A 19,916-nucleotide genomic window follows, 5' to 3' on the forward strand; every position below is an offset into this window, starting at 1 on the left:
TACTAATGATGTGGGTGCATGCTCCCCAGATTTGGTAAAAAGCTGATAAATACTTGTTAATGATATTAATTTTAACTGATAGTTTCATTTTACCACAAGCTTAGATAATCTACGACCAATCAGAAATTATATAGAATTTGTAAATGCCTTAGCAAGAAACCAAAAGCCCACCCGCAGTCTTAGCTATCAGCCTACTCCAAGTTCATGACAAAGACAGACTCCTGTGTTCCCTTCACTTTAAGTTTCAAGCATCCTGTATTCATTTGAGGGCTGTGCTATTTGATGAAGAAGGCCTATCAGAACTCAGAGGGAGGCATAACTGAGCAGATAAGAAATCTTATTGTGAGAGTTAATATGAGACACTCTTACCCTACCAGGGATGGAGAACCTGGAGCCTTAAGGACACATGTGGCATTCTAGGTCCTTGTTTTGACTGAGTCCAAGTTTTACGGAATACTAAGCAGAATTGCTCTGTGAAGTTTGGATTCTGTCAAAGGGCTGCACTTGAGGGCCTAGAAGGGTACATGTAACTTTGAGGCTGCATGTTTCCCACCCTTACTGCCTAGACCTTTAAGAATTAGGAACTATTTCTAGAAGGATTGTTGCTATGTTTTTAATAGCCAATGAAGTTTGATTGCATGCATTGATTGATGTCAAATTATTAGAATGTCTTTAGCCCTAATAAGTCTATGTAATGATAAATCAGCTTTAAACATGCATAGTGCATTATGGTACATTTGTCTTGGAAAAGAGAAGATCTAAGAGAAATAAGATTTCTGCCTTCAAGTATATGAAAGGCTATCATGCTAACGAGGGACAAGTCTATTCTTTGCTTATGCCAAATGGTCAGAATTAGGAGCAATCACTAATGTAAAGGAAAAAGTTCTTAAAAATTCAAGATGGCCTACAAGGAGTAGGCTACCTCAGGGGCAGTATTCTTACTCTGTCCATTTCTCCAAGTCTTTAAAATGAAGGCTAGAATGAGCTTGTCGTGCATATTGGAGAAGGAATACCTGTCTAGGTATGGATTGGACTAGATGAGGTCTTTTCCACATCTAATATTGTCCAACATTCCCATTATAGAGAATAAAAAATGGGTATCTATTGAACTCCTTTCAAATCATCATGAATCATTATCAAAGAACATCAGAGCTAGAATAGTCCTGGAAGATTAGGTAGTTTAATGTCCCACAGATGATGAAATAGGCTTAGAAGGGTAAGGTATTCCCCTGGAGTCATGCAATGAGGGAGTGAAAAAGTCAGATCTTGATCCCAGCTCTACTGGCTCTAAGATCTTGGCTATTTTTGCTACACCAAGTCAGTATATATAATCTACTCAGGATTTAGCAGAGGATTATACAATGGGATACTGAGATATAATGTGATAGGAAGTAAGATGATATCTACACACATATATAGAAAACTGGAGAACTGAGAACATTATGTGAATACTTCAGGTTCTAAGATTTGCTTTCATTAGAAATATATATAAGAATGAGGATCTAATCTTTCAGGATGTATTTTTCATTCAACAAGATGATGAAACCGTGTTTATACTGCTAAGAGGTGTCAACATCGAACCAAAGACTTTTAGAGAGGAAAGGTACTTTAGAACATGTAACATAGAATTTCATAACTGGAACACCCTTATTTTACTGAAGAGGAAATTGAGGCTTACAGAGAAGATGACATTTCCTCTAGGAAATGACTTATCCTACGTTACACGATGACTTAATTACTGAGACAAAATTAGGTCCTAGTTACTCTAACTTACAGGATAGCCCTCTTTCTCTCTAGTACTGCTATTCTCCCCTAAATCTCAGGAAAATCACATATGTTCCATTATCATTTTTGCACAAGCTTGTCTTCATATCCCCAGGTAGAAAATTTGAACTCCTATCAAGTCATGCTTTAGTGCAGAAATACATTTTAAAGAAGTATATCTGGGTAGGAAGGGGAATGAAAATAAATTTGTTATCTTACAGTTTCAAAAACAGGATTAATCAGAAAAAAGATTTCTTCTGAATAAAACCTAAAGTAATTTGGTCAGCATACAATCCTTGATGAACAGGCAAGACCAGCTGAGGAGAAGATATTTGTCTGCAGTCAGTTCAAGAATCATTTCAAAACTATGTCTCTTCATCACTCTCAGGGCAGGGACCAAAATTACGCACACATGCTCTTCCGGGATTTGTATGCCTGAAGAAAGAAAAAAAAGTCCATGTAGAAGCAAAACTTCAGCACTGTCCTGTGGGAGCCAGGGGGAAACTTCTCAGACAGACTTACCAATATAGGAAGAGTGAACACCGATTTTGGACATTAGAGACATTTTAAGAAGTAAGTTCACTTGGTCCAATGTGGACATCATGTCCCTATATGATGAAACATGGACCATGGAAATGTTTGTAAGTTACAGGAAGATTGGACACAATTGATTAGTCCAAGGGTCATATTATCTTGTTTTTCCCAGTTTCCAGTGAACATCAGGAACTACAGCTAGCAGGGTCTCTAGAAGTAGCTATGACCCATTTGATGCCCGATCTTTTACTTGAAGGGTACTTCAATCATGGCCCCACTATGTACACTCCTACTGAAGGACTAGGAAGGCTGAGTGTCTGCATTTGAAATATTATTGAGTAGATAATAAAACCTTAATTTGGAATACACATGTGTGTTCAAGGGGGAGAATACTACTTCTCTGTGATTCATGAGTAAATGTTATGACATTTCTAGGAATTAAGTTGAGGTATGTATTGATGATACATTTTTGCTTATTATTAATATAATTTTGTTTCTTAATGGGAAGATCCTCCCCAGCCATTAATGAGTCTTTCCATTAAGGGGAGTTTGATTAGGTAAGATTTGCAGAAAGGCCCACACCTTTATAATTTTCTGATGAGGCACTGTTTCTCAAGGGTTGTGATTCCCTCTGGCTCTGCAAAATGTATAAGTAATCTGAAGTGAGGTTTTACTTTCGGGCTTAGTTTTTGGAAGAAGCTTTGTGTGCCAGATGAGGCTCTGGAAAGATGTGAAGCGGCCCCCGTCGCTGGCTTTGAAAACCCAGATGTTGGTGCTTCTCTCTCTGGCAACTATGTATGTATGTAATGGTCAGACAGTTGGATCTGTCTATTGATCTATGATGTATGTATTGCTTATGTCGGAGAGCTGGAAGCCATGTCTGTTGATTTTGATTTCTCTGTATTTTCTCTGAAGTTCAGAGTGCTGACCATTTCCCCCTGAACTAAATGAATGATACCTGTGTTTGACTGAAGTGATTTTTGACCCCTCAAAAGTTGCTTTCTTTTTAGAAATGCAGATCTAAGAACCTGTAATAGCAGGCTCTCCTTGCTTGCTTGTACAGGGTTTCTTTTCTACTTGAACAGTCATAGCGGGGCAGCTAGGTGGTTCAGTGGATAGAGTACTGGCCCTGGAGTCAGGAATTCCTGATTTCAAGTCTGACCTCAGACACTTACTAGACATGCGACCTTGGGCAAGTCACTTAACCCCAGTTGCCCTGCTTAAAAAAAAGACAGTCATAGAATTAGTAGATTTTGATCTTGGATGGACTGAGAGATTATCTACTCCATAGACTGTATTCAGAAGAGATTAAGTGATTTGTCCAGGGTGGCAGAGCTGGGATTTGGATGCAGTTTCTGAAATGCCAAACACAGAATTTTATACATGATACTAAGAAGTAATTGGGGACCATTAGAGTTTATTAAGTGGATAGTGATTTAGTCAGACTTGTATTTAGGAAAATTACTTCAGAGACCATTTAATGGATAGATTGTAGAGATGACATAGGCTAGCATAGACCATGGATTCACAGGTATGCTGGCAAATCCTAGGGGAACATACTTATTGATACATCTATCTCATGATTTATTCATGCCTATGTTTGGGGAATTAGTTGAGGCAGGAAGACCAAATAATATGCTGTTGCAATTATTCATATGAAAAGTGATAAAGGCCTATATGACAGTAATGGTTGTGTAAGTGGAGAGAAGTGGACAGGTTTGAGAGATGTTGGGGGAGAGGGATCAAGATTTTTCAAATGATCAGCTATGTGAGCGAGAGTGGGAAATTGAGGATGATTGACACTGAGGTATTGAACCTTGGTAACTAAAAGGATGATATTTCATAATAGGAAAACTTGGAAGAGAAATAGAGTTTGGGTGAAAAAATAAGTTCTGTTTTTGACATTTTGACTTTGAGAAGACTATAGGAATCCAACTTTAAAGATCTCCTAGGTAGTTAACTATGTGAGACTGGCAATTGGGAGAAATATTAGGATTGGACATAGAAACCTGGGAATCATCTGCATAAAGATGATAACTGAAACCATGGGAGTTGATGAGATCACAAAGTGAAAGGACATAAAGTGTTCTCATAAAGAGAGGACTCATTATATAGAGGAAAGGGGACTAAAACAATTAAGTTGGGCAGGTGAGAAGGCAATAAGAGAGTCTCCCAGAGTGTGAAATGTTACAGAAATGTTAAGAAGAATCATTACTGAGAAAAGGCCACTAGAGTTGGTCATTAAGAAATCATTGATAACTTGGAAGGAGCAATTTCAGTTGAGTAATGTGGAGAAGAGAGGAGAGTAAGTGGAGTGAATGAGTATAGACAGCTTTCCAAGGATTTTGACTGAAATATCAGAGAAATATAGAATAAAAACATTGTGGGACTGGTAGTATATAGTGGGGATTTTTTAATCTTGGGAAAATTTGGTGGTATTATAGGTAGCAAAACTGCAACCAGAAGACAAGGAAAAATAAAGGCGTTAGAGAGGCTGATAGTGAGGGCATCTTCAAATGGAGAAGATGAAAGAGGGGTAGAATTAAGGGAACATGTGAAGGATTAGGAATTAATTAGCAAAGGTCATTCCTTTGCCAGACACTGAAGTAAACGTGATAGTGGAGGACAGTATCAAAAAGTTGCGAGATTAGGAGATGGGTAGAAAAAGATCAATGGTCTCAAATTTTCCTGATAAAGTATGAGATGAGGCACTCAGAGGAGGAAGTGAAAGGAGAGAGGCAGATGATGGGATTTATCCCGGTCTGAGGTTTTGCTGGGGCTGAGTAATGATACAACAAGGTAGTAAAGGATATGAAAATAGAGATGAATGTAGAGTTGCATCAGCTAAATAAGCAGGTATACTTGTGTACTGTATACCTTGCAGGGTTATTAAGAAAACAGCTTACCAAGAGACACTTGGTAAACCATAAAGAGCTATATAGACGGAGCTACAGTTATTGTAACTGGGAAGACCACCCTAGGGAGTTAATAACACAACACCAAATATCATACTGGATCCAGGACTGGGAGAGTTCTGTGTACAGAAAGCATCTAGGCCCTCTAGTTATTTCGGAGGAAGCTTAATTATAATTATAACTGTCATTACTATAGTATTTTAAGGTTTCCAAATGAATTTTGTGATGGGGCAACAAATGTCTGTGGATGATTCCAGGATCCTGCTTATCACCTGGCAATACAGAGGGAGAACCATCTTGAAACTTTCTGCACTTACCAAAATGTCCAGCAAAAATAGCAGAGATTGACATAGGTCACATCATCTTTACCACAAATTGGATTATATTCCTCTGGGCAAGGTCCAGTCTTTCTTGAATACTTCAGACAAAGTTGCTGTAAGAATAACAAAGACATGCTAACACGGAACTCGAAACCAGCATCTGTAGAGTATCCTGTGCCTGGGCTACCAACTTATAGCAGGACCTGATTTGTGCCAGGCCTGTGAGAGGACCCAATCTAAAGCTATATTTTGTATATAAAATTGTGCTTCTAAGCCAATATGTCTCCCTTAATGGGAAGAATTTCAATTCCTTCCCCCTCTCCATTCTCTCTATCTACCAAACATGAGTTAGTTTATTATGTCCTAGACCCTAAGATTACTTCTAGAAGAGAAGTTACTGTTTCTGGCTTCACATTCTACCCATCAATAAAAGACTAATTCTGTGAAGCCTTCTTAGAAAACACTCCAGCCACTCAGCCATTACTGATCTTCCCTGATTCTGAATATCTGTAGCTCTCTGTTACAGTAACCAATAGTGTTAAAAATAACAACTGGCAAATGATAGGAAGGAGAGGGTAGGGAGTAGCTGAGCAATACTCTACCAGAAGTCAAACCCATATTTTTTCACTTAACTTTAGTTAGTGTGGCTCATTTTTAGTATTGTCTAGACTTATTATTACCCTTCTCCTACCCTAACCCTAGCCTCAAGAAAAGGCTGACAAGAAATAATCCTTGGAATCAAAACCCACACAAACTTTTCTAGACATCAGAAAATAGCTGGGGGTGGATAAGGGTGGGAAGATATCCCTGCACAAGAATGCCAACTATCAAGGACTTAACAGGATAACCTGATGACCCCTGACTCACAAGTGCAGCCTGATAATTGCTAGGATGCCAGAGGCATCTCCTCAATAGAGGTAAGATTGGGCATGTGAGGGATAATGTCAGTCTATGGCAATGATTACAAAGTAAAGGTGAGAAACAACCAAGGTAGGACATCTGGGACCCTTATTTCAATGGCACTTTTTTGAGCTTTATGAACTAATTTATTTTTAGTTTTTAACATTCACTTCCACAAGGTTTTGAGTTCAAAATTTTCTCCCCATCTCTCCCTTCCCTCACACGAAGACAGTATGCATTTTGATTACCACTTCCTGCAATTTGCCCTCCTTTCTATCACCCCACCCCCTTCTCTTATCACCTTCCCTCTTATTTTACTGTAGAGCAAGATAGATTTCTATACTCCCTTGCCTGTATATCTTATTCCCCAGTTGCATGTAAAAACAAGTTTCAAAATTCATTTTTAAAACTTTGATTTTCAAATTCTCTCCCCTCTTCCCTTCCCACCTACCCTCATTGAGAAAGCAAGCAATTCGGTATAGGTTATACATGTGTAGTCACGCAAAATTTTTCCATAATAGTCATGTTGTGAAAGACTAAATCCATTTCCATCTATCCTATGCTCCCCCTGCCATTTATTCTTTTCTGTCCTTTGATCCTGCCCCTCCCCAAAAGAATTTGCTTCTGATTACCCCCTCACCCACCTCTCTTATCTCTTTCTTCCCTAATTTCCTGTAGGGTAAGATAGATTTTCATATTCAATTGAGTTTGTATTATTGCCTCCTTAAGCCAAATCTGATGAGAGTAAGGTTTGCTCATTCCCTCTTACCTGCCCTTTCTTTCCCCCCACTGTAAAAGCCTTTTCTTGTCTCTTTTAGGTGAAATAATCTACCCCATTCTACTTCTCCCTTTCTCCTTCTTCCAATACATTCCTCTCTCACCCTTTAATTTTATCTTTTAGATGTTATCCCTTCATATTCAATTCATCCTGTGCCCTCTGTCTCTGTCTTTCTGTCTTTCTGTTTCTCTCTCTGTCTCTCTCTGTCTCTGTCTCTGTCTCTCTCTCTCTATATGTACGTATGTACATATACACCCTCCAACTACCCTAACACTAAGAAAGATCTCATTAGTTACAAATATCATCTTTCCATGTAGGAATGTAAACAGTTCAAATTTAATAAGTCCCTGATGATTTCTCTTTCTTGTTTACCTTTTCACACTTCTCTTGAATCTTGTATTTGAAAGTCATATTTTCTAGTCAGCTCTGGTCTTTTCATCAAGAGTGCTTGAAAGTTCTCTATTTTCTTGAATGTCCATTTTTGTCTCCTGAAGAAGTATATTCAGTTTTGCTGGGTAGGTGATTCTTGGTTGTAATTATTGCTCCTTTTTGACCTCCAGAATAACATTAATCCAAGTCCTTTGATCCCTTAATTCAGAAGCTGCTAAATCTTATGTTATTCTGATTGCGTTTCCATAATACTTGAATTGTTTCTTTCTTGCTGCTTATACTATTTTCTTCTTGATCAGGGAACTCTAGAATTTGTCTACAGTGTTCCTAGGACTTTTCCTTTTGGATCTCTTTCAGGAGGTGTTTGGTGGATTCTTTCAATTCCTATCTTACTCATTGGTACTAGACTATCAGGAAAGTTTTCCTTGATAATTTCTTGAAAGGTGATGTCTAGAGTTTTGATGCCTTGCAACCAGTCCTCACTGCAGTCATGAAACCTGATGAGACACCTATGTTTGACCCAAGTCTATTGAAAGAGGTGGACTGGAGCCAGAATACTGCACCATTTTCTCCAGTCATTTCCCCAACATACCCAGGAGATGGTTTGGTTTTGAGGCCTCTTTGTACCGCATATCTAAACAGGTTTTTTAAGGTACTTGGTCAGCTGACAGAAACTGGAATGATCAATCCTGAGCAATTTATGAGATCATTTGAACAAAAGAGGAGATCAGGGGATTATTATGTTATAATTGTAGAAGATGCCACTATAGGGCAGACTGTTACTACAGCTACTCTGATAAATGAACATAAATTCATCCATTCATGTGCAAAGAGAGGAAGAATAGAAGATGTTGCTGTGGGTGATGAATGCAGAGGAAAACAACTGGGAAAACTGTTACTGTCAGCTCTTACTCTGCTAAGTAAAAAGCTGAACTGTTACAAAATTACCCCTGAATGTCTTCCACAAAAAAGTTCGTTTCCATAAAAAGTCTGGATATACCGTGTCTGAAGGAAATTACATGTCTTACAGTTTCTAAAGTAATGATAACAAGAATCATTTTTAGAACAAAAGCAAATAAATTTATTGCCACTAGGCTATTCTTTTAGAAAATCAAAATATTTTATTTCTACAAAACCAGTGACACATCCCTTTCCACCCATAAAATATTAAACAAACATTTTTATTCTACAAGTTTGGCATATAATTAGATGATTAAATTAGATTGGTGAAGCATGCTGTGATAATAGACTATAAAAGAATGACTTTTAACCAAAGGAATATATTTTTAACTGAAATTTTTCCTACATTTTCCTAAAGTTTGGTTTTATTTCCTATTAGTGAAAGTATAGAGTATCTGTTTACTATCTTATTTACTATCTTACTTCTTATTAAAAAGAAACAGGTTGTGTAAGAGAATATCCTATAGTGTACAAAAATAGATAATTTATTTCTTTATAATGAGTTTAATTGCAAATTGACTTCTTAATAAACTAGCCCTTGTAACTCATGGAACACAGACGTATTTTGGGGAGGTAATAGAAATGTTAGCAAATATCAGATTATAGCTTTATAAAAAATTTAAAAGCTTCCATTTGAAATATTTTAATTTGATGAAAACCTATTGAATTTAAGCAGGGGGAGAATGATGAGATTCAAAGTAAGAAGTAACTGTTTTACCTGTGAAATTTAACGTAACTCATTTTATCCAATGATGTCAATAGTATTTGATTTCTGTTGAATCTAGGCACCTGTATTTGTCTGATAGAAGTACTATGCATTGTGACAACCTCAGTGTCCCCCAATTCTGAAAAACAGATCTGTCTCATAGCTTTTCATTGATGTACGCAACATCATTTCAACTACCCTTTTGATGAATATTTAGTGGAAAAATCTCATTGCTTTTGTTGCATTCAAAAAATTTGAGGGGGATTTTCTCAGGGACAATATGCACTTTTTAGCATTTGATTGTTTATTTTTATTATCAAACAAAAATGTAAAATTGCTATTCACATGAATAGTACTCTGTTGGTAGAATTGTAAGATTTTTCATATTTCTTTCTAATAATTCCTGAACTTCTAGGTCCTCAGGTAATGGTTAGTGTTATTTATTAGCTGTTTGTAAAATAAAGATCATCTGTTTTCATGAAAAGAAAAAAGATAATGTCTAACCTCTTTTTTTGATAATGTATTTCAGGTAGTCCAATAATTTTTAACTTCTCTTTCCTGGGTCTATTTTCCCATTCACTTGTTTCTTGGATGAAATATTTCACAGTCTTCTATTTTTTCTATCTTTTGGTCTTGTTATATATATACATACACACACACACACATATGTATGTATATGTTTCTCATCAAGTCATTAGTTTTCATTTGCTCCATTCTAATTTTTAAGGGATTGTTTTCATCAGTGAGCTTTTGTACCTCCTTTTCCATATGTTCAGTTCTGCTTTTTAAGGCATTCACCTTATTGACTTTTTAGATCTCTTTTGCCATTTGTGTTAGTCTATTTTTTAAGGTGTTATTTTCTTCACTATTTTTTTTTGGAGTCCCCTTTAGCAAGCTGTTGACATGCTCTTCATGATTTTTTTGCATCACTCTCATTTCTCTTCCCATTTTTTTCCTCTACTTCTATTACTTCATTTTCAAAATCCTTTTTGAACTTTTTCATGGCCTACAACATATTTATATTTTTTTGGAGGCTTTGGATATAGGAGCTTTGACTTTGTTGTCTTCTGGGTGTATGTTTTGATCTTCTTTGTCAGCAAAGTAAGATTCTATACTCTGATATTTTTTCCACTGTTTGCTTATTTCCCTATCCATTTACTTGACCTTTTAACTCTTTGTTAAGATAGGACTCTGCTTCTGGTGTGGAGGGTGTACTGTCTCAAGCTTCACGGGTTTTTTGCAGCTGTTTTCAGAAATACTTCTAGGGACCTGTATGTTTTTAGGTCTTCCAAGATGGTATGGTCAAAGAAGAGGTGTTTACCCCTCTCATGGCTTGTGCTCTGGTCTGTGAGTGAGCACAAGCACTTTTTTCTGCCTTGAAACTGTGACAAGGATTCCCTCTCCATGCTGCTACAAACTCTGCCATGCCAGCATTCTTCCTTGTCCCAGGATCACCACTCACGACTGTGACCCAGATCCAATCATGGGTAGAGTAAGAGAATCCTGCCTCAGTGCTAGCAGAGATCTATGCAACTCCCCTCTGATTAGCTACTCAAGTCCTCCACAGTCTGTGAGCCAAGACCTCTAGAGGCTGTCACTGCCACCACCCTGGGACTGGGGCTGGACTATGCTTCTCTCTCACCCAGGTCCAACAGACCTTTCTTACTGAGCTTCTAAGTTGTCCTTGGCATTCATGAGTTGAGAAGTCTGGAAACTGCCACAGCTGCCAGTGATTCATTCTCAGAGGTCTGCTCCAGGTTTGACAGGGCCATATCTGTGCTGGTGCAGTCAGAGTTGGTCTGCACTCCTCTTCAAGCACAGTTCAACAGACTTTTCTTCTTGACCCTCCAGGTTGTCCTGGGCTGGACATCTGTTTCACGCTGTCATTTTGTGTCCTCTGTTGCTCCAGAATTTGTCTAGAGTCATTTCCTACAGGTATTTGCAGGGACTTGGGGGAGAACTCAGTTAAGTCCCTGCTTTTATTCTGCTCTCTTCACTGTGCCCCAGCATTTATGGAGGGAGATAGATGAATGATGAGTAGAATATTATTTTGTTATAATGAAGTCCTGCACTTTTTAGAAGTGATAATTTTCACCGTTCTGTAAATTGTAAGCTTGTATTTCATAACTTCTAACTGGGGAAAATTTGGACTAATAAAACTTTGAAATAAGTCCATGTCTACTCTATGTGCCTTTTCAGTCATTTTTATTGTAATCATTGATGCTTTTTTAATCACTTTAATTTCCAAATATGTTTCTCCCCACTGACTTCCCCAGAGAGCTATCTCTTTAATGATAATAATTTGGTCTTCATCTGATTCCACCTAAATTCAGGTTCCATTTCAGGAATTACTAAATAGGCTTACCTCTATCACTTTGAGCAATTCACTCACATTTTCTGGGGCCTTAGTTTCTTCTTTAAAACTCATACCGCTCACTCTAAGCTCTCACTTGATACTTTGAGGAGTGTGTGTGTGTGTGTGTGTGTGTGTGTGTGTGTGTGTGTGTGTGTGTGTGAATACAGGTAATTATCATCTCTCCAGAAAAAAAAAAAAGTATGTATGATACACTGTTAAGTTTAATTTGTACTATTGACATTTTATCCATTATTTTCTTAAGTCTTGACAACAACAATGCAAAAACAAACAAACAAACAAACAAGCCCTAGCTTATAGCATTTGTGATTTCTGAGGTATTAATGCTCATGCTGGAAAATTAACAACTGGCTTTCAGGAGTGCTCCACTCACACCCCTGCTTCAAGTCATTTTTCAGCTACCACTCCTAAAGAACCATTTGCTCTAAGGGTTACTAACTTCCTCCTTTCTCTCTGTCTTCTAGTAAATGTCAAGATGCCAAATGCGAGGAATCAAATAACTTTACTACCCAGTTATTAATAATAATAAGTTAGACAAGAAACCACCAAATGGCCCTGTGGAGTGCGGGTGGTAAGAAGGAGTGATAATCATCTCTCCACCATCAGTTTCATGATATCTTTGGGGTATTTGTATTCCCCACTGGGTGCTACCTACCCTGCCCTTCCACATAACATACAATTTAGGGTGTTTTTGGTGCCACTTGCTAAGGGCATGGTTTGCAGTGCTTTTCTAAGGTACAAAAAGTCTTAGTTAGGCATCTCTCTATATCCTTCACTCATGCATAAATCTTACTTCTTATTATATTGGAGCAGAAAGAAACATACATGCACATAACTTGTGTATATATGCACACATGTATATTTTGTTTATTGACCAGACCTGCTATCCCCTGGGTGTAGGAAGCTCCCGGTGAGAAACTTCCTCAGAGAATGAAGATTGACATTTTTTCCCCATAACTTATCATTTGAGAGAGTTGCTTGGGAACCTGAGATCTGAAAAGACTTGCCCATAGGATCCCACAGGCACTCTGAGTCAAATGTGGGACTTGATCCCAGGTTTTCTTGACTCCAATGCTAGTTCTCTATCCACTGAGTCACATAACCTCTTGCTTATGCCTAGATCCAGAGCTATTTTTTTTCTTGCTAACATTTCAGTATAATTTCTTTTACTTTGAAACTATCACCATGAGGATATAACCTCTGGATCATGAATGAAAATTAGAGCTAAAATTAGATTTACATTATAGAAAGGTAATCTTACCTTTTCAGTCCTTAAATCTACTGTAGGGCTTGTAGGGTGTTCTTTCAATTTACTGAAAACACCTACAACCAAGATATAGAAAACTAAAGTTAATAAGTTAATCCATCATTTCAATTCAACAGACATTTATCAAGCACCTGTGATGTGTAAAAATGTTTTCTAGCCTCAAGGAGCTTATATTCTTTTGGGGGAATCTATCATGTACACAGATAAGTACATAGATAGTAATTTCAGAAGGGAGAGAACACTAGCAACTAAGTCTTCAAAAGAAAGCTTCACATAAAAAAGTAAAGGCTTCACAAAATTTAGATTTCATCTAAGTTGAACTTTGAAGGCATGATTCTGAGCAGTAAAAAGGAGGAAGAAGTACATTCCAAGTATAAGGGACACTCTACGAAAGCATATAAACAGGGGAGCTAGCATGTTGAGTTTAGTTCACAAATGGACCTCATGTATGGAATTCTGCTTGAAACTCCAATCATTCTCATTCCCTATGGAGGTTATCCTAGAGACTTAATTCTCTCGAACTGTGGACAAGAGAACTTCATATTTTTGGTGGTATAAAGGGGAGCAACATGAAATATCTGGAAAGATAGGCTGTAGTCAGACTGTATAGGTCTTTAAATGCCTGGTTGAAGACTTCATATTTTATCCTAGAAGCAATAGGGAACTACTTAAAATTTTTGAATTGGAAAGGGAGATCTGGACAGCACAAGGATACACTATCCAAGACTGAATAAAAGAATGCCCTTTCATTGTCTATGATCCTAGTAGGAACTGGAGGAGTATTTCTGATAGTGGGGGAAGGGGAAGAATGCAACCTAGGAAGGACTGAGAAGGATGCAAATTCAAAGAAGGTACTTAGAGAACACTGCAGTTTCCATCTAGTGTATGTAGGAAACTTGCTTATAAACAAACTCCTCCTTCACTGGCTCATTCCACATCATTATGAACAAAGAACACTTTCCTTCTACAAAATTCATGGCTGCTAATCTATGCAGAACCTCAGTAAGATAATTTACTATTTTATAATAAATTCAGGGCACCATATTTTAAAAAATTTCTATTTTGAAACCCTAGATCAGAGACTCCAGAACATTGTTCACCTGCGAATACATAAAGAATGAAGATGAAGAGCCCCAAGAGAGTCTTAGTTGTTGGTGATAAAAATGCCATTTAATCTCTTCAAACTGCTCCTGATTCTCTGTAGGAAAAACAAACATAAACTCACAAATAGAAAACTTCATTTTGGTAATTTTTTTTGTTAGATTCAGATTCGTCAAGGATGAATGGACTAGTATCTTAGTTTCTCCAACAACTTTCTACTTATCTTCATCCTCTTGACCACCAAAAGGAGTTGTTAGTGGCCTAATCCTTTAACATCTAGCACCATCTGGGAGATTGCCCCTCCCCCACCTTTCTCAGGAAAGAAGGGGTCTTGCTTATGAGCTAAGCATGTGCTTCTCCCTAAAAGCCCAAACCAAGTGGGATCATTGGGCCTATAACTTGATGTTAGATACCTTTGGAACTGATCTTAGTCAATTTATCCTAAGTGCAGCAATAAGCAGCATAATTTGCAGATGGGTACCCATGTCCTCCAGAGATTAAACCTCACCTTTCACAGCCTAGACACAAGGATCTTAGTTCATTCTTGGTGGAAACATGGCTCAGACTAGGAAGAAGTCTGTAGCTCTAAGCTTTGATTGAAGGATAGCACCTTGACTCCAAGGGACCAATGGAAAAGACCTTACAGATCCTCTGGCAAAATTCTCCCATATTACAGATGAGCAAATTGAGGTCTTGATTGATTATATGACTTGCTCAAGTTCACATAAATAACAGAGCTGGAATTCAAACCCAAGTCTTCTGACTTCAAATCCAGAGTTCTTTCTAGTGTACTGTCCTAAGGCTCCTTCATTTTAGAAGTCCCACACTGCTGCTGGACTTTACTAAACAGACACTGGTCACTAAAGTATACGTTATTTACTTATGTGCTGAGAAGTTGTCAGGTTGATGATTCTGTTGTTTACTTTACACCATCTAAGAATTTCACATTCCCCCTGAAATCCTGTTTGCCATAAGGATCTATCCTGGCATATCTTCCTAGTACTAATAACCAAACCCTACTCCTACCTTTCTGATGACAGACATTTAGAAGTGCTAGCTTTATGGAAAGCCTAGAGCAGGAGAGAGCCTAGCCCATCACTCTCCATTCCCAGGTCCAAAGTGACCCATCTGGATTGGAAGAAGAGGTAAAAGAGCTCTCATACCCCAGAGAGTGGTCACTCCTGCATCCTCACACCCAGTCACAACCTCCCCTTTTAACTGAAGTGGGATGGGCAAGGATGTGGATTAGACTGATGGCAGGTAGGTAAGGAGGCATTAAGATAACTCATGCTGGGCCAAAGGCTCTGGCTGGGCCTTTGGACAATGCCTCATGATTTTTCAAAGTTTCAAGAAACAAAGAGAACTGGATTTGGAAGCAGGTAGCCTGTGTTCAAATCCTTATTCTAGTGGTTACTACTGAGTGGGATAGACTTAGTGAAGACTCCTCAGATTGTAATTTTTCTCCCAGGGGTGAGGTAAGGCCTAAAGGCTCAAGGTTACAATATTTTTAGAACAGAATAGTTTCATATAAGGATATAAAACTGTGTAGCGTATTAGGGTCTCAATGATTAGACAAAACTTACATAATTCCTCAATGTCTTCATTTCAAAAGGGATTGGTTAGATTTCGTGTCTAGAATGTAAGACCATATTCTCAGCTAATGAGGATAATGGTCAGTGTGGGGAGGAGGGACTTGTGTTAGGGTCTATATAAATCACTGTCCTTTTCTTTGTCTTCGGCTTTCCTACTCCTACAGGTGAGCCCCGCTTCTCGAGAATCGAATAAATCTCTTTTCTGTCATCACTTTGAGAGGCCTCTGAGTAATTGATTTATGTAGGGACCTGAGCCATCCCACACACTACCTTGGACAAGTAGCTTATCCCTTTTGGACTTTGCTTCTCATCTGAGAAAGGAAGAGGTTTGAGTAAATGGCCTTTCTGTCTTTTCTTGTTCTCCATCTTTGATTCTATAATAATACCATTGTGAGGAGGATCAGAAGTGGAGGGATTTAGAGGAGTGAGGAAAAGTGAGAGGATAGAAGATTTAGGGAAAAAAGAAGTCTACAGTAGAGGACAATACTAGAAAGAAAGTAGTGGTGGGAAAGGCACTCAGAAAGGAGATGAAGTGACTAAGAGGGAAAGGGTTCAGACAGAGAGATGAGGGCACAGGAAGAGAGAAGTCCAGAATTATGAAATGTGGAAACATAAATGTATTTTCTTTTTTTCTCAAAGATACCACCATTTATCAGCTAACCCCAAGCTCACTGATGTTGAGTTCTACTGGACTTGCATCACTTTCTCTTCGCATCACTTGCTGTATCCAACCAATCACAGAGTCTAGTTGATTTTCTTATTCAGTCTCTGACATTTGAGCCCCTTTCACTATTCTGATAGCCAATGCTAGACTTGTCTAGGTCCTGGTGGCTTCATTCTTCATAATTTTAATAACTTCCTCCCTACCCTTTAAAAATTATTTCAAACTATATTTTGCTTTCATATTAATCACTTCCAAACGTTATCTCTTCTTTTCCCCAACTTGGTGAGAAATCTTATTTAAAAAGAAATTTTAAAAAACAGATCAACAAAACTAACCAATACATTAAAAAAATCTGCCATAATATTCAGTGGTTCACACTTATAGTTCCTTATCTCTACAAAGGAGGAAGGAATATTTTCTTACTAAGTGTTTAAGGCAAATTTGCTCATGTATATGTAGGTGTGTAAATATGTGTATATATATATGCGCATGTATACACACATATACATGCATATATATGTATGTGTATGTATGTGCGCATCTTTGTTTATTTAACTTGGCATCAGTTCATGTATATTTTCCTATGTTCCTCTATATTATTTATTTCTTATAGTGCAGTTATATTTTATATTCAGGAGCCACAACTTATTTAGCCATTTCCCAATTATACCTTTGACCTCCTTGAACCAGTTATATGACTAACAGTGGGATCTCAGATCAAAGAGTATGGACATTTTAATAATTTTCTTAACACAATTCCAAATTGCTTTACAGAATAATGCCTCTATTATTTCAGCTACAGTCCACCAGAATACTCATCTTTCTAGCACCCCTCTAGGGTTGACTATTTGGACATTTTGTCATGTTTCCAAATTTACTTACTTGTAAGGTGAAACCTCAGAGTTGCTTTGACTTGCATTTCTCTTATTTATAATTTAGAAATTCCCTCATGTAATTGTTAATATTCTTCAAATCTTTTGAGAGAAGAATTTTTATTCATATCCTCTGTGGTGATAATCCCTTTGCAAAGCAGTATTATGGGATTAAGATATGGAAAGAATGATCCTACCTTTCTGGAAGATTCACAGGGTGGAACTGTTGTCCTTGATTTTCTGGTTTAAGGAGAAATTCCAGGTACCTTTCAGGATTAGAGAGCTATACCTAGGTCAGGTGTTTGTGATCCAGAGTAAATTGAATTTCTGAAGCAAAGAGGCATTATATGTTCTTCCTGTTGTTCCCCTCAGGCATAAGGGATTAATTGTCTTATCTTAGCAAACTCCCAGCCTTCCTGGCCACTAGCCCAGGGCTTGGTAGATGCTTCTTATGGTTGTCTCTCCCTGAAGAAAAGGTTTCCCTTATCTCTAACCAGAGCAATGAGTCCTCATAAGAGCTCAACCCTCAGGGCACACTTCTGAGGGCAGCCACAAGGACTTGACTGTGTATTTAATGAGGACATTGGAAGAATACTTGCTCTGTCTTGGTTGGCTATGACAAAAACTTGAGGGAATATAAATTCTAACTTTTCTGAAGTTTAGAGACAAGTATCACTTAGGTTCCTTGTGGTTCTAGATATCTCTATCTTGATACCTGTAATAGCAATTTAAATAGGAAGATCTTTTTCATTCATTAATAGGCCCATATGACCTGCTTAAATCACCTGGAAGCCTAAGATACATGTGGTGGAAGAAGCTTGCTGAATAGGTGGAACAGGAAGGGTAGAGTAAAGCTGGGAGGAAGTGAGTGAACATGGACAAGTCAGAGAGAGAGAGAGACAGAGAGAGAGAGAGAGAGAGAGAGAGAGAGAGAGAGAGAGAGAGAGAGAGAGAGAGAGAGAGAGGATACAGGCAGGCAGGTAGGCACAGCAAGGCTCAGGTTCATGAGTGTTTGCTTGTGAGAAGGCCTCAGCAGAGGGAGGAAGTCTTGGGAATGGCTTTGCCCCTGGCAGTGATCATGTTTATTAACTTCTTGGCTACCATGACAGATTTAGCTTTCTGGGTTCTGGAATTTGGCATTCTGGTGTCTAAATAAATGTTTTTCTTCTGCCTACCATATGGAGAGTCTTTTATACTTTATGATTGAGAACTATGCCAGCATATTCGCAATCACCACCAGTGCTGTGAATATTGCTTTGGTGATACAGTTGGCATCAAGAACAGGATCACAGGGCATTAAATCTCTATTTGGAGACAGAAAGGATTTAGAGGAAGAAATTAATATCTGAGGTTGGGGTGATTTAACGTATTCTTCACTAGCAAGGGAATTGTCTCAAAACTCTGGACCCTGTGAAAACTAGGAAGTGAGGTTACAGGAGGGGGAACCTAGAGATTTGGAAAGATGTTTGCAGGGAATTCCAACTAGACCAAGAAAGGAGCTGGCAGAGGTAAGTAGGAGAGGCTTGATTTTATTAAAAGGTTACCATATTATATGTAAAAATAGAGATGAATTGCTTAAGGAAAAAATTCAGATGGAAAAAGAGTTAGTCAGTTTGCATGGAAAATCTCAGCCTTCAGTTCTCCTTTAAAAGAGCAGCCTGGGAGGTCTCAGGTGAAAGAAATGGCTGTTCATTTAGCTCAGAAGAGGCTGAAGACTGACAAAAGAAATGTGCATATGACCTTTTTACCTAGTTGTCTCAGTGACAACTTTAGGAGAGGGCGTGGGAGGAAAACATAAATAAGTCAGGGCAATTAAGTGAAATAATGTTAGATGGAAAAGTTTCTCAGACAGAAGCATGCCCACTAGTGAGGCAGAAACAGGTGAACCAAGGACATAACAGTATGTTTAGGGAAATAATTGAGAATTTTACTCAGCAGGAGTCACAGGTATTTTGAGTTGGTTCACCCAAAGGATGGGAGAATTGTTAATATCTTGGATGGTAAGAATCAGGGATGAAGGAGCCACGGGAGCATCTGCAGATGTCATGAATTGCTTGAAATTTATAACTATTAGAATCCTTTTGTGCAGCAAGCCTTTGGAGAGGAAATTATGCAAGGTGGTAACAATAAAACTAATCTGTTAGCTTTGGCTGCAGAAGAATGCATTAGGCAGTATCCTACTGGCTCTCTGTGGCCTAGTGAAGACAGACCCTGATATTCACTTAGGGACTGAACAAGAAAGTTAAAGGAGAATGTAACGAAGACTGCCATAATGATGCGAAGTGCGGATGTATACTGTGATACCTCTTTGCCGTTTCCCATAGTAATATAATAGGGAAGACAGCTCCTCCTACTTACAAGCACTTAATTTTGACTCCAATAATTGGGGAGATAGGGTACTCTCTTTTGGAGGTGCTGGACAGGATTTCATAGTTAAGTGACTTAGGGGACTGGGGAAAAGACAAAATTCCTCAACAGAGATGGGTAAATATCCAGCAGATTCAAAATCAGAATATATTGACAAGGAAAGAATTGTTTACTGCTGCATTGGGAGTAGGGGTAGATTTTGGAAGCATGGATGGTATTCCAACTAATGAGCTATTCAAAATGTACTGAGAAAAGGCACTTGATATTAGAAAAATAGAGAAGTAAAAACTGCCCCTCCTGAACTCTTGTATCCAAGTTTGTCACACCTTCAGGGAGAATAGGAAGCTGGCTGAGCCCCAACTCAGATTAAAAAACACAGACGAGATTAGAGGTTCCATCTCAATTTGGTCAT

General features: G+C 38.2%; 1 protein-coding gene and 1 pseudogene across 1 annotated transcript; one reads left to right on the plus strand and one right to left on the minus strand.

Moving 5' to 3' along the window:
• Nucleotides 1–1,635: 1,635 nt before the first annotated feature.
• LOC140526269 (ovomucoid-like) lies at nt 1,636–17,388 on the minus strand. The gene is made up of 5 exons (XM_072642350.1): nt 17,335–17,388; nt 14,009–14,106; nt 12,903–12,964; nt 5,531–5,646; nt 1,636–2,199 (listed from the first exon to the last, which is right to left on the minus strand). Exons 2-5 carry the CDS (start codon nt 14,076–14,078, stop codon nt 2,130–2,132), a joined length of 318 nt encoding a protein of 105 aa, XP_072498451.1. The 5' UTR covers nt 14,079–14,106; nt 17,335–17,388; the 3' UTR covers nt 1,636–2,129.
• LOC140526261 (glucosamine 6-phosphate N-acetyltransferase pseudogene) lies at nt 8,092–8,586 on the plus strand (annotated as a pseudogene).
• Nucleotides 17,389–19,916: the final 2,528 nt, after the last annotated feature.

Source organism: Notamacropus eugenii, chromosome 1 (genome assembly GCF_028372415.1).
Source record: "Notamacropus eugenii isolate mMacEug1 chromosome 1, mMacEug1.pri_v2, whole genome shotgun sequence".
NCBI classification, from domain to species: Eukaryota; Metazoa; Chordata; class Mammalia; order Diprotodontia; family Macropodidae; genus Notamacropus; species Notamacropus eugenii.

Coding starts and splice junctions, on each gene's coding strand:
- LOC140526269 (XM_072642350.1), bottom strand. CDS start 14,078: ATGGCATTTTTATCACCAACAACTAAGACTCTCTTGGGGCTCTTCATC. Junction 12,965..14,008: donor CATTCTTTATGTATTCGCAG/GTGAACAATGTT, acceptor TCTTGGTTGTAG/GTGTTTTCAGTAAATTGAAA. Junction 2,200..5,530: donor TATTTTTGCTGGACATTTTG/GTAAGTGCAGAA, acceptor TTCTTTCTTCAG/GCATACAAATCCCGGAAGAG.